This window comes from Patagioenas fasciata, chromosome 6, assembly GCF_037038585.1.
Source record: "Patagioenas fasciata isolate bPatFas1 chromosome 6, bPatFas1.hap1, whole genome shotgun sequence".
In the NCBI taxonomy this organism is placed as follows: domain Eukaryota; kingdom Metazoa; phylum Chordata; class Aves; order Columbiformes; family Columbidae; genus Patagioenas; species Patagioenas fasciata.
This window is the reverse complement of record NC_092525.1, coordinates 31,465,553-31,478,473: the sequence shown is the minus strand read 5'-3', so window position 1 is coordinate 31,478,473 and position 12,921 is coordinate 31,465,553. Positions and strand designations below refer to the sequence as shown.

At 39.5% G+C, this 12,921-nt stretch overlaps 1 protein-coding gene across 7 annotated transcripts in view; it reads right to left on the bottom strand.

The window, feature by feature from the left end:
• ABCA4 (ATP binding cassette subfamily A member 4) overlaps positions 1-12,921 on the bottom strand; it is an 80,137-nt gene that overhangs the window by 3,728 nt on the left and 63,488 nt on the right. For 3 of the 7 annotated variants that reach the window (XM_071810404.1, XM_065842144.2, XM_071810408.1), the window contains 13 exons: positions 11,839-11,954; positions 9,993-10,140; positions 8,421-8,544; positions 7,562-7,691; positions 6,578-6,698; positions 5,697-5,759; positions 5,479-5,585; positions 4,359-4,500; positions 3,659-3,793; positions 2,724-2,827; positions 2,544-2,636; positions 1,953-2,202; positions 38-1,305 (listed from right to left, as the gene is read on the bottom strand). In XM_071810404.1, coding sequence (XP_071666505.1) covers positions 1,183-1,305; positions 1,953-2,202; positions 2,544-2,636; positions 2,724-2,827; positions 3,659-3,793; positions 4,359-4,500; positions 5,479-5,585; positions 5,697-5,759; positions 6,578-6,698; positions 7,562-7,691; positions 8,421-8,544; positions 9,993-10,140; positions 11,839-11,954 — 1,656 coding nt within the window. In that variant the 3' untranslated portion in view covers positions 38-1,182. Of the gene's footprint in view, positions 1-36; positions 1,306-1,952; positions 2,203-2,543; positions 2,637-2,723; positions 2,828-3,386; positions 3,506-3,658; positions 3,794-4,358; positions 4,501-5,478; positions 5,586-5,696; positions 5,760-6,577; positions 6,699-7,561; positions 7,692-8,420; positions 8,545-9,992; positions 10,141-11,838; positions 11,955-12,921 lie in introns of those variants that run through there. The other 4 variants (XM_071810407.1, XM_071810406.1, XM_071810405.1 and 1 more) reach the window with 3 other exon arrangements.

Below are 12,921 nucleotides of genomic sequence, written 5' to 3'. Positions count from 1 at the left end.
AGAAGAAGACTACAGCTGGTTGCTAAAGTTTCATAATATTTTGTACAGTAAAAAGAATGAATATCCTTATATAAAAAAAATCTACATCAATTGAAGGAAAAAACCTAACAAAGCAAAAATACATGACCCAGATTTTATTTCCATATAATATATCTTAGAGAAGATCTCTTAGAAATGGTTAGGTCTTGTAGATACCTGAAGAAATACATCTTTATAAGTTGGTTTTCAGTATTGTTATTTTCCATTCGTTTAACTGCGAAATAGAGAAAAGAGCTAAATGTCAAATGATTTCCCACCGAATGCAGTGTGGAATACAAGCAGGTCAAAATTTTCCTTCTAAGCACAGAGAGAGCACCTGCCCTTTACACCCACTAAAGGTGGAGTCACAGGAAAGAAGAAAAATTTGATCCTGTTTAGTAACAAAGATGGCTTTCCAGGCCTCCATGAGGAAACAAAACTCTTGGACAGACTCTCCTTTTAATCTCCATTTTGACATTCTGTTCTGCTTCTGTTTGAGAAACTCGAAGATGAGTATGAGATCATTTTCATTAAGATTTTTTTTTTTAATAGGAAATTTCTTGCCTAGGTCTGAGATCTGAATTAATTCGTCCCATGCTTGCTGAGACAACCGTCTGTTTTCACTGGCAGCCTGGTGAGACAGGGAAGCAGGCTCCCAGCGATGCCCCCGTCAGCCAGCACTGATATTCTGACCTTGGTAGCCCTGTGCACTGGGGACAGCAGGAATCCACTTCTCAGCTGTGCGATGCTTCCTGCCTTGGGACCTGTTTGCTGACTGGCAGCAGCTGACCAAAGAGTTAAGAAAAATCAGCCAGCCTGAAAGGGCCAGACAGAGAAAATGTCTTCAATGCTCTTTACATGTCAAAAAGGTGGAATAAGAATTTTCAACTTGTATCTTCTAATGAACTTTACATTAGAGGAAGATTTTGTTCCATAGCAAGGACCTGCCCATCCTTTGACACTTCCAGCATGTAGTGTTTCTGGTAGAGCAGTAGAAGTTGTCTGTTGCTAGGGCTGTTGCTGTCATGAGCACAGTGCTCAGAAAGACACAAAAAAGCCAGCATAATACTGAGCATGGGAAACTTCGTTTTACCCTTGTACTGCTCTGATATGGCACATCTTTGCATTGTGCACAGTCTAAGTGCTGGTGACTGTAGGAACAGTCTACGCAACTGCCTGCTGTTGCAAAGCAGGGGACACCTTTCCTTCTCGGCTGGCGCCAGCTGCACGGGGATGCAAAGGAATTTCCTCATCCTCCATCTGCTGTTTAGCAAAATTCACAAAAACCTGTGTGAGGAAAGCAGAAAATGTCACCATCTCATCAACTGAGATGAGTTAGTGGAATGTCTCTGTAAATTCACATAGTCTTGTTCTCTTTGCAGGGAAGAGGTAGAAAGGGGAATCCATGGACATGAACTAAACTAAACTAAGACACTGTGTATCAGCAGAGGTCATTAATAACTTCTTTATTTTGATAAAATTCCTTGCAACTTCCTTCCTTTGGATGCACTTGCAACTAAAATTCTATTTTTTCTTAAGCAAGAGATGGGTTCACCAAGGTTTGCATGGCTTGCACAACATAAGTTGAATTTGGTTGTGATGGGAAAGAGGAGACCAAATACTTTAGTAAGAAGCAGTATGGCAGACAGGAGTGTGTCTCCAGCATCCCCATCAAAGACAGCTTTGCTATTTCGGAAAGCAGGCAGTTGGGGCTAATACCTTCTAGCAAGTAGGTGTTGCCAAGAGCCCCAGTGGACTTTCCAGGTTTTGTGTGTCTAGTTGATGAGGAGTCTGGGAATATTGTCTGAGGAAGAGGTGCAAGATAATTCTCTACTCTGAACATTTTGGTCCCTCAGTAGTTTGGATACATCCCCATTGCATTGCCTAATTCTCACCAGACAGGCTTTCTGATGGATGCTTTATTTTTTACTCACCTGATCTAAAGTTGTTTGAGACACAGAATACTCTTCAATATGCAAGTTTTCCTTATTGGAGATTATTAACCGAAAAATCTTAGCCAGAGAGGAGGCGCAAATCTGATACTGCAGCATGTTGTAGTGTTTTTCTCTCTGTAAACTCCCTGGGAAGTTCATGCGTATGAACTGCTCAGCAGGAGTAGGATCTGGAGGCATTCCAGGCTTCGGAGCTTTGATTTTCAGGGTGACAATGTAGCCATCTCCAAACCTGGGAAGCACAGGTAGATTTGGGAATTGGATGAAGAGATGGTTTTATTATTTGGGAAGAAGTCTGATTTTCAGCAGCTATGAAAACATTAACCGTATCTGAAAGATAATGCATAAGATCTAGCTATGTAGGAAGCCCTGTGTTTGCCCTGCAGAAGTGGCATGTAGCATAACGAAGTTGAAATGAGATCTGCTCAAATTGTCTAGGATACCACAGAGTTGCACACAGAAAGGGGTCTGTTTAAAAAATGTCTCTTCAGATTGGATTGCTGCATTAAGAACGGTACATGTCACACACACTAAGTTTTCCCATTAAAAACACCATAAAAGTATTCTACTTACTTGTATTTTAGCTGCTGAATTGTGCCCAGGCATTTGAAGGTACCTTTTACCATGATGGCTAAACGGGTACAGAGGGCTTCACATTCTTCCATACTTTCAAAACACAGAACAGATATTTGAGATAAAAGCCAGCGGATGGACTCCAGCCGCTCTGGGATTCTGAATTCTAACTCTTTTTACCTGTGTGAGGTTAGAATCACAGCTCGCCCATCTCTGAGCACACTGACAATACAGTCCCACAGGAGGCGCCGGGACTGAGGGTCCATTCCAGTAGTCGGTTCATCCTGTAAGGGAAACGTTAAAACAATTAGAGCCAGAGAAGCAGATGAGAAAGATAAAATCTATTTAGAATCAAGCCATCGTGTGTTTGGGCCTTAGCATATAGCTGCTTCCCTACCGAAATCTGTGCCTTGAGAAAGCACATGCACTTTAAGAATTATACGAGAAAAAAGGAAATAATGTCCTTCTCGGCACAAAGCAGTGAGGAAACAAGAAATTGCAGGTAAGAATATAATGCTGTCTCCGTAGGGCACAGCTACAGGGAAGGGAACGCAGTGACCATTACTACCAAGGCAGTACCCAGTCTAGGGTCTTAGATACGAAAAATGCAAGGAGTTGTGATACCTTGTTATAAAAACATTCAGGATTTGATGAGAACTACACTTCAGCATTTGTATAATTTAGTCTAAATTTATATAATTTATTCCAAAGATATTAGAGGCTGCAAAAGGGTAGCTACCTTCTTCTGTTCTGCTGGGTAAAGCAACAAGGTGTATGTCAGAAGATCATATTTTACATGAGTGGTCATAATCTGACAAGAAAAGGCAGATTGAAACCAAACATGGATTTAAATTCAGATGCCTGGATTATAGATTTTATCTCAAACCATTCTTCGTTGAAGACATTTCTTTCATAATTGCTTGGGATCCACTGAAAACATAATTATGCATCCCTGTCTATACCTGAAATTAAAGAACTCAAAATTACATTGATGTAAGTTGAGGGCAGAAAGGTGCTTGCAAGGACTGTCATAAACATCCTGGTACCTCTTTAGCATGTAGTTTTATGAGATGCTCTACTGAACTATCACAGAGCTGCATTACCATGACACTTACTAGCAACACAAGTGGTGGGCAGCCTATCAGTGCAATGGCAGTGGAGAGCTTGCGCTTGTTGCCACCACTGTAGGTACCAGCCAGGTGGTCTGCATACATAGAAAGTCCCAGCCTCTGGATGCCCCATTCAGCAACCTACGAGAAAAAACATCTTTTTCATATAGCAGCTAATGCACAACAGACAGGACTGCTGATACATTCCTCTTCTGGCACAGACACAGCAATCCCATGGGTTTTAAGCACATTAATTTCAGAAATGGAACAGGGGAGTCGGAAATATTTATGATGATGAGAGGAATTATAACCACTTGAGGGAAAGCCACAAACCAGTGTCAACTGTAGACTTCCTATCTGTGCAATAACTTAAATTATTTTCTTCTGGAATCTTCATGTTTTCTTTCTTATACATAAACAGCTTTAAAGACAAGGACAAAACAGCAGCCAGTGCAGTTCTGAGTTACAGCAATTGCATCTTTAGCCTTCCACAGTTGGCATCACAGTTTTGCAAGTACCATTAATGCCATTTGATACTGCAGTCTTGTACTTAATGGTTTGAATGACAGGAATCACTCCCAGGACTTCAATGCACAGAATGGCAAACCCAATTTGGAAATTCTGGCCCTTGGCTTGTTATGAACCCAATTAATCATCACAAATATTCACTTTAACTAGGTATAAGCCAAAACCAGGAATGATTTACCCTCTTGATCTCCTCTGCTGGAACCCCCCGCAGGCGTGCATATAAGTGGAGGTGTTCTCGTCCTGTGAGCAGGTCATCAATGGCGTCAAACTGAGGGCAGTATCCCATGTTTTGATGTACATTAGAAATGTGGGTCAATATACTGGAGAAACAAATAAAAGAATCTTAGATATATAACACTAGCTTTAAGAGAGGTAGAAACAATTTTAATAAAGTATTTATCTTTTCAGGCAACAGCTCTTGTAAGAGGTGAATGACTTCTTGACAGAACATCTTACTAAAATAGCTGTCTGTACAGAATAGCGAGGAATATACCATCCTCTAAGTCAGCTCAGTCCTGGTTAAGAGTGTAAGCCCATTACCCCTCACCCATTTTCCTGTTTAAGTACAGGCTAACTTAACAAGAAGTTCTTTGAACAGCCACTCAGATAGTATTTTTTACAAATGTCTATTTTTAGGAGAAAAAAAACCCAGTTCATTTCCACTCAAGAGTGTGGTCACTGGGAGCAGACAGGTAAGACACAAGGCTAACACTTTGTTGGTGGTAATAGTAGGAGAAGTACAGAATCACAGAATAGTTGAGGTTAGAAGGGGCTTCTGGAGGTCACCTTGTCCACCCACCCTGCTTGAGCAGGGTCACCTAGAGCAGATTGCCCAGCACTATGACTGGCAACAAAATAGCTATTGTTCAAGTTACATCAATGGACAAAGAATCAAATTCCAACTACACCTAACAAACGATGACACACGACCTGGAACTAAACTAAGTGAATACCAGGATCACACTGTATTAACTTATGACATCTGCCAGCCCTGTGTAAACAAAGATGCTAGAAACAACCAGAGAAAAGTCCCAAAGCTCAAAGTTCCCTGTTTGCCTGGTTATCTTGTGTTTGCAAGCTCTTGCCATGAGATCCAATTGCCTTGTCCCACTGTTAGCATTACTATAACTTACCCACAGATTTTACAACAGAGTGTTAAAAGTATAAAGTGTCAGTGTGTGTTAGCTGTGGTCTCAGTGCCATAAAACTGGAAAAGAGCTGCTGGGTCATTTAGACTATGATCTGGGCAGTTCTACCCCAGTAAATTGACTGTCACAAGCTTTTTTTAAGATACTTACCTACTACCGGCCACTACAGCATCTCCAGATGTCACATCAGTATCTCCAGTCAGCATTTTGAATGTTGTTGTCTTGCCAGCACCATTCACTCCCAAAAGACCAAAGCACTAAATTACAAAATATATCACATTCTTTAGTATTTCCAACTTGCAAATCAGCAGGGGCATGAAATCTGAACAAATCCATGGAATGTAATCTAGTCTTAATGAACAACTTACCTCTCCAGGACGGATGCCAACACAGAGTCTGTCCACTGCAGGCTTGTGCCTGCCTGCATAAATCTAAATTGACAGGAAAAAAAAAAAAAAATCCTATTTACAGCACGGAAAGTCTTCGGAATTTTTTAGTGCTATTGGGATGAGGCAACTTTAGAACAAAGACAGGAGTAAATAAGTTAAAAAGAAAGAGTAAACACTATATAAAGTCAGACCTTTAGTTACATTAAATAAATTTGTAATGACCCCTAAGTATGTCATTTTTTCTGCATGCAGCCTTTTAGTTCATATCTTTAGCACCAGGGGACAGACCTGCTGCTTTGCTGGGGCAAAGTATCTTTGACATATTAGAACAAAGTAGAACAATACAGCAACATAGTCTGAAGAATGATACTCCAAGTTCCCTATTCATGAGATCCCAGCAATATGGGTAATTTTTGTACATTCTGATAGCATAGCTCAGATGTCTTCAATGTCTGGAAAGAAGATAAATTAGCAATAACTACAGCCCTCGATGTGAAAGCAACAAAACGGTTAACTTGAGATTGAAACTCACCTATGGAAAAAAACAACATTATAGAAGAAAAACTAGTAGTAGAAATGGACACTCAATAGATGACAATCATGTCAGATCATGTGAGGTAAGAGAAAAACCTTAAGTAAGGAGGATTACACTGCCCTTGTGGGACTTTTCTGTGGTTTGACTTCTAATCAAAGGAAATAAGCCACATAATATGTCAAGCCTTGACTTCCAAAATGTTTGTTTCCTTCTGAGGCACAAAGTTGATTTTGAAAGCACCACCATCTGAATCCACAGCTGAAATGCATTCTGAAATAATACTTTTACACTACACTAATTTTTTAAATTCTTCTCAAAATATTACCTTGGTCAGTTCTTGTATTTCTAAGATATCTGTTTTGTTCCCTCCACTAATAATCCTTTTTCTTTCTTCTGCAACATCCTCGTCTTCATCCATAATAGGTGACATGGCAGTCTCAGCAAACCTGGAAAAATGCAAGACATTGACTGTAGAAACAAAGAGTTGCACTGGGTGCTGTTAGAATATCAGTGTGAAAGAATGGCTAATCAATTGCCAAAAATGTGACTGGTGGAAGCAGTGGGATTGAAACTTCGCAATGTCACACTGGCTGGAGCATTCCTGCTGTCAGAAGAATCCCTGATCTCTGAAAGTTAATCTCTAAATACTAAAACCAGTGGAAATGGCTTGCTCAAAAGAGCATGCCTTGTTAGTCACTGATATGACATAATCTTCCCTCAGCAACAGCTTTCACTATTTGGCTGCTCTTCAGTAGCTAACGACAGTCCTTCTACAGATTTTTTTAGTAGACCTCCCTGTAAAACAGTATTTTTATAAATATAACAATTAGTACTCTCATTGGCAATCTCAAACCCACTCACACCTGGAAGGCAGCTGCTTTCATTGAGACAGAGGCACATTTGTGAAGCAGAGAGGGGAAGCTTGCACAGTGTCAAGGCTGCCACTGTCCGCTGCAGTGGACTAGAATTCCTGTCTTGGAAAGTCAGACCAGTACCTCATGCCACTACACACTTTCCAAGTCATTTTATAATCTCGGTATTACAGTGTCTTAATCTAAAAAAAAAAAAAAAAAAAAAAAAAAAAAAAGGCTTAATTCAAGAAAACTAATGTATTTAATAATACATTCTTAAATCCTGTTAAGATAATGCTTTATTGAAACAGGATATCAACAAATTAAGATGAAATCAGGTAAGTAAACAGAAATAAAGGCTGAAAAATTCAGAGAAAAAGAAAAAAGAAGGACATAAAGAATAACAAAGACACTCACCCTGTTGAAAAAGGAACATTAAGAAAAGCTTTCGGACGTACCATCTTGTGGAGAACAAACGGTGCTGCATAAGGAGATTCAGAATGAAGAATGCAACCCCTTGAATAGCCATGGCAACCAGGTTCTTTCCAACAAAGTCCCACTGAAAAGGATTGGAAACATGTTCCTCACCTTTGGAGAAAGAGCACCAGAAAGCAAGGTGAAACACTGCTGAAACAAAGCACTGCTCCTCACAACAGAAGGCATAATCATAATGGTTTAGGACAAAAATCTGTACTTCATTTGATTATGACCAGGCAATGTCTCAATTTGATAGTGTCTTATAAAGATTCCTAAGAAAATACACTCCATTCTCAGCTGCTGCATGAGAGCAGCTCTCTGAATATGCGCTAATTTGAACATCATAACATGAAATTTGCATGGATTATGAGGAAGACAAATTTTCTGAATAAAACCAGATGAGTTCTGCTACATTACTAGTCTTTTAATAAGAAGTTGTCTGATATTAAAGACAAACATATCCCAAGAAGAACAGCAGCCACTTGAAGCATTAACACGAGGCCTGCTGAAGTATTCGAATGAAATGAAATAATATATCCTCCTGTGATGATCTAAGGACTTCAGAACAAATGATAAAAAGACATCAGAGTCTGGCACTAAACAAATGGGTTCATTTCCAATACAGATTACTGATTGGCTTGTACAGTTCTGGCAGCTGTATCAGCAGCTGAGATTCCTTCTGAGAGGTTGAACTTTCATACTCCTTCTCCATCTGAAGATGTAAAAGGGGAGAAGTTCAGAAACAGCCATTTATTTTCCAAGAGAACGCCTCCGACCATCTCATCCACGGTCAGGACATGTGATGTTGATATAACTTGTTGCTTATTGCCTCTTACTTACCAAACCTGGCAAATACTTCAGTGACAGCTTGGTTCATGGCCAAGTCAATGAGTCCACGGCCCAGGCAAAAATGTGGGAAGACAATCAACACATTTTTCAATGTTTTATTAAACTTCAGCAAAGACTATAAGAAACAGAAACAACATAATAAGCAGTTAAAATCTGACTTCTTTAAGAAAACACAGTGACATGAGTGAAAATTTCTTTGTCATGTCAGAGAAACTGGATGTTCTGTGTTCTTACAACAGAGGAAACAGAGTATTTATCAAGTTACATTCAGACCATCTGCAACCTACAACACAGCACAGCCAAATGCTGGCATATACTGCACCAGATAAGGTGCTTGTGAAAAACTGTCAATGTGGAGAAAAATTAATCTTTGTAACGAAGTATTTCTCTATGTAGCAGAGGTAATATGCAATTCTGGTGTCAGCAATTATAAACAGTAACTGTGAGCAACAAGAAAGAGTGGTATTTTTCTGTCATAACATCTTTATTTATAGCTGAAATATTTCCATTATCAGGACTGCCACAATATTTAAAAGTACCAGCATCTGGGCACAACTACACAGTAGACTCTGGTGCAATGTGGAGATACCCAACACAGTGTAAGTGCCAGCAGCAGCCTAGCTGCATCAACACTGAACCCAGAGAAGGGTAATTTTCCCTTGAATACACAGTGTCTACGACAGAGGCATATTCTCACAGAAAACAATACTGGCCTGCTGTCCCACAGACTGAACAGAGCTAGACTGAACCCCGTGCTATCAATAAGCTTGTCTGAGAATGCAGGAACACCAAAAAATGAAAAGCGATGTAAAACTGGCCCTTGAAACCATGAACTAAACCAAGATCTGTTTCTCCTCCCCAGCAAACAACAATGCTTGGTCAGCACATAGTGTTTGAAAATGCACTGTCTGTAATGATAGTTAATTGGATTGCTGTCAGCTGTAGAAAGGGTATTAATCTCAGTGGTCAGAGTTTCAACAACTGTAGAGGTGGTAGTAGTAGTGCATACAAGCCAACAGGGTTTTATAAACTGATCTCTTAGCCTTTCTAAGAACTAATTTCCGCACTCGCTGTATTCTGTCTGTTCTTGTCCTTTTTATCACCTTCTTGGAGGTTTTAAACCATTTTTGGGAAATTCTCAAATTCTACTATAAGCAGAACATCAACTCTAATGCAATGACTAACAGGAATGTCTTTCCTTACTTAGCGGTGACTCTGATTTTCTACCATCTACCTCTTCCTGTACAATACAAGCTGCAGAAGCAAGCACAAAGTGCCACGTTCCCTCCTCCCCAACTGTGAAAGCGTACAGAAGCTTGCTTATAGGGATGAAGAACACTGAATGTCATTCCTTGTGTGTGTAGCCTAAGATATCAATTGCCCTGAGTCACTTCTCTGGGTTATTCTGCTCACCTGTCCCTGCAGTTACTCAGCAACTTCCCTACTCATTTACTGCCATGGAAAATGGCAAGTTAGAGAAAGAGAGATACTGTTAGAGATGGTTATGTTTGGAGACATTTTGCACAGCTCTTCAAAACCATGTGTCAACAAAACATTACTTACCAGGTTGTTTTCAAATAACTCCAGGATGAAAGTAATGGCACTGCTGTTGATCCCCACAAAGAGATTAATACAAGATAATGCAACATAAGCAGTGCTAGGGACATTGAAGAAAGAAGCAGCAGGGTACATCATGGGAATTACTGCCCATCTACATGCAAAAGAGAGAAAAACTATGATAACAGCTTCTCAGTATTCTCATGTCAGTTGACCTAATGAAAACAGAGAGTTGAGCTTTCTTTTCATCCCGAGTGTAATGAAATGGTGTAACCAACCAGAGATACCGCTGCAGTATTCTTTTCCTGGTTACCACTTAAAAAGCTTTTCCGCTTAGATTTTTTTGCTGTTAAAATGCAGGACAATAGAAACAGCTAAACTGAGAAAACTTAATGCTAGCAAGGTTATTATCCCCCAAGGTATCCTTGCACATCTCACTGGATTGTACACCAGGAGGGAGGAACAAGATAAAGCAAACATGATATACTACTTTGCTAGATACTCCTCAGCCTTCGGAACTGTCCAAAGAAATCAGAAACTCTGTAAATTTTGATATTATTTTCTAACTCCTCTACCATTGTGTATTTTACTCCGGATTTGGAGCTTCCTCTGCTATTGCTTTTTCTGGGACACAGCAAAAGCATATTCAGCAGCACAAGAGGATTATTCCTCTGGAATAAACTTACAATGCTTAGCAACTGTCAGTCTGACTAGGAAGAATTTAGTAATGACAACTTGAATTGCTTAACAGGACAATACACCTGCGGTCAGAAAGAATCATCCTGAGTTTCCCATTGTGACTGCAGCTGGGCACAAGGACTAATAGATGATTTTATGAATTTACCTTTCTTTCTGTTTTTTATTTTGAGTAGCAAATTATGAAATTTATATTGAAGTGATTGCCATGTGATTGCATTTTTTCTGAAAATTTCATCTTGGTAGATACTTTAAAATATGCAAAGACATTTTAAATCTCCATCCACACAGACATGAATTAGTGTATTTTTTAAAAAAAACAAATCCTCCACAGAGCCATGTAAAACTCATTAAAGATACCACTATTGCTCTTTAAAAAGATAATAATGAAAAATTAAACAAACAAACATTCTGATCACATTTTTAACATTGGGTATTTTACAGAGATTAAATGATGATAATGCTTTGCATTTTCTCAGGATTTTCATTCAAAGAACATGAAGACTTCAGAAAATTAAAGGTAGTCTGCTGAGAAAAGAATTGTTCCTTCTTAGGCTTAATTTGTGATATACATAGGAGGATGTGAAAAGCTTAATTTCTTTTTTTTAACTCTAGAAATAGAACTGGTGAACCATTTTGCATAGACTACATCAGGAATATTATTTTATAGGTAAATATGTATGATCACTAATTAAATGTAAGAAAGAGAATTTCAATCAGCCCTGTAAAATGCTATTTTGCCAACACAAATGCTCATTTGAAGTCAAAAAAGCATTGAAGATCAGTGCTTTCTGCTCTTGGGTTAAATGATGAAAATTATTTTAGTATTGGTTATTAACAACGTGAATGAACAACCACTAAAACCCTACGCAATGTACATATCAGAAAGCAGCAAACCAAACAAATATATTTTCCTCTAAGGATCACATATAACACTTAAAAATTCAAGTCAGTGACAAAAAAGTCTCCTTTACAGCATGTGACCAGAGAGTGTAAATATCCTGGAGCAGGGACAGAATCCAGTTCTACCCTGTAGTGTACCCACTCAGTTCTATTCTTTAAAGCTGGATTTCACTAAGCACCGAGCTCAATATCATTAAATAATTTCCATGTGAAATACAGGGCCCCACATGCAGGAACAACCTTGAACACTCACCCATACAGAAGCAGCAAAGCAACAAGCACAGGGAGATTAGTTGGAGAAGTGTAGGCTTTCTTGTTGAATCCAGCGAATATAACCACAACCATTCCAGCACTCAGTGTATAATTCACCTGCCACATCACAGGGTGAAGATGAGTGTGTGAGACCTGAGAAGGTCTGCAAACATATCCAGATCCTACACATTATTCCAAATGATTTTGTATTGAGGAACCCTGGAACTTATGAGATAGATTAGTCATGCTCAAGTTTTTGGATCAATGGGTCCTTGCAGCATGTGACATTTTTCTGAGACATCTTTTATAAGATTGTTCATCAGAAATACAAGATATATTGTTGTTTCTTTGATTACGGTTTGGGAGGCAATCATTTCATGGTCTTGCTGGCAGGCTTCCCACAGAAAGAGGCCATGGGCATGCAAGGGAGGTGCAGTTTCTGGTGATGCAAAGGCTGTGTGGGAAGGAAAAAGCTAGTTACTTGAGCCACATTCCTGGGAGGAGGCTAAGGTGAGTATGCTTGACCACCACTTTTCTTAATTTCTCTGTTTAGTATTAGTAGACCTAGTCTACTGCAATGTGCGGAGCTCCCCATGCGGAATGGAAGGTGTAGTTTCACAGAACTGCTAACATTAACTAATACCTTTGCATCACGCTGTGAAGGGCCATGGTCAAGCAGAATTCCTGTCACGGTAGCTGCTGGGAGGCTGCTGTGACGAGCAGGGGACAGGAATTAAGAGACCTGATTCTTTTCCCTCATTTGGTAAATTAATGTTTTGTTTTACCTTCACCTGAAAGAGCCTTCACCTTTACCTTCACCTTCTGAAGCCCAAAGAGTTTTGGTCTTTTCTTTTTTTTTTTTTTTTCAGTTCCATGTTCATGCTTTTCTTATTGCACAAGCCCTTGGCCACTCTCTTTGTTGAGAAGGCATGGCTAGAAAACAAGCCTCTTGCTGTGCCTCAACCAGGCAAAAAATTTGCTCCTTTGTGACAACGTGGCCTGAGGAGTAGCTGAGACCTGCCTAAGCAAGCATGGGCCTGTGGTCTAAATCCTATTGAAATAACACAGTGAACATGATTCAGTG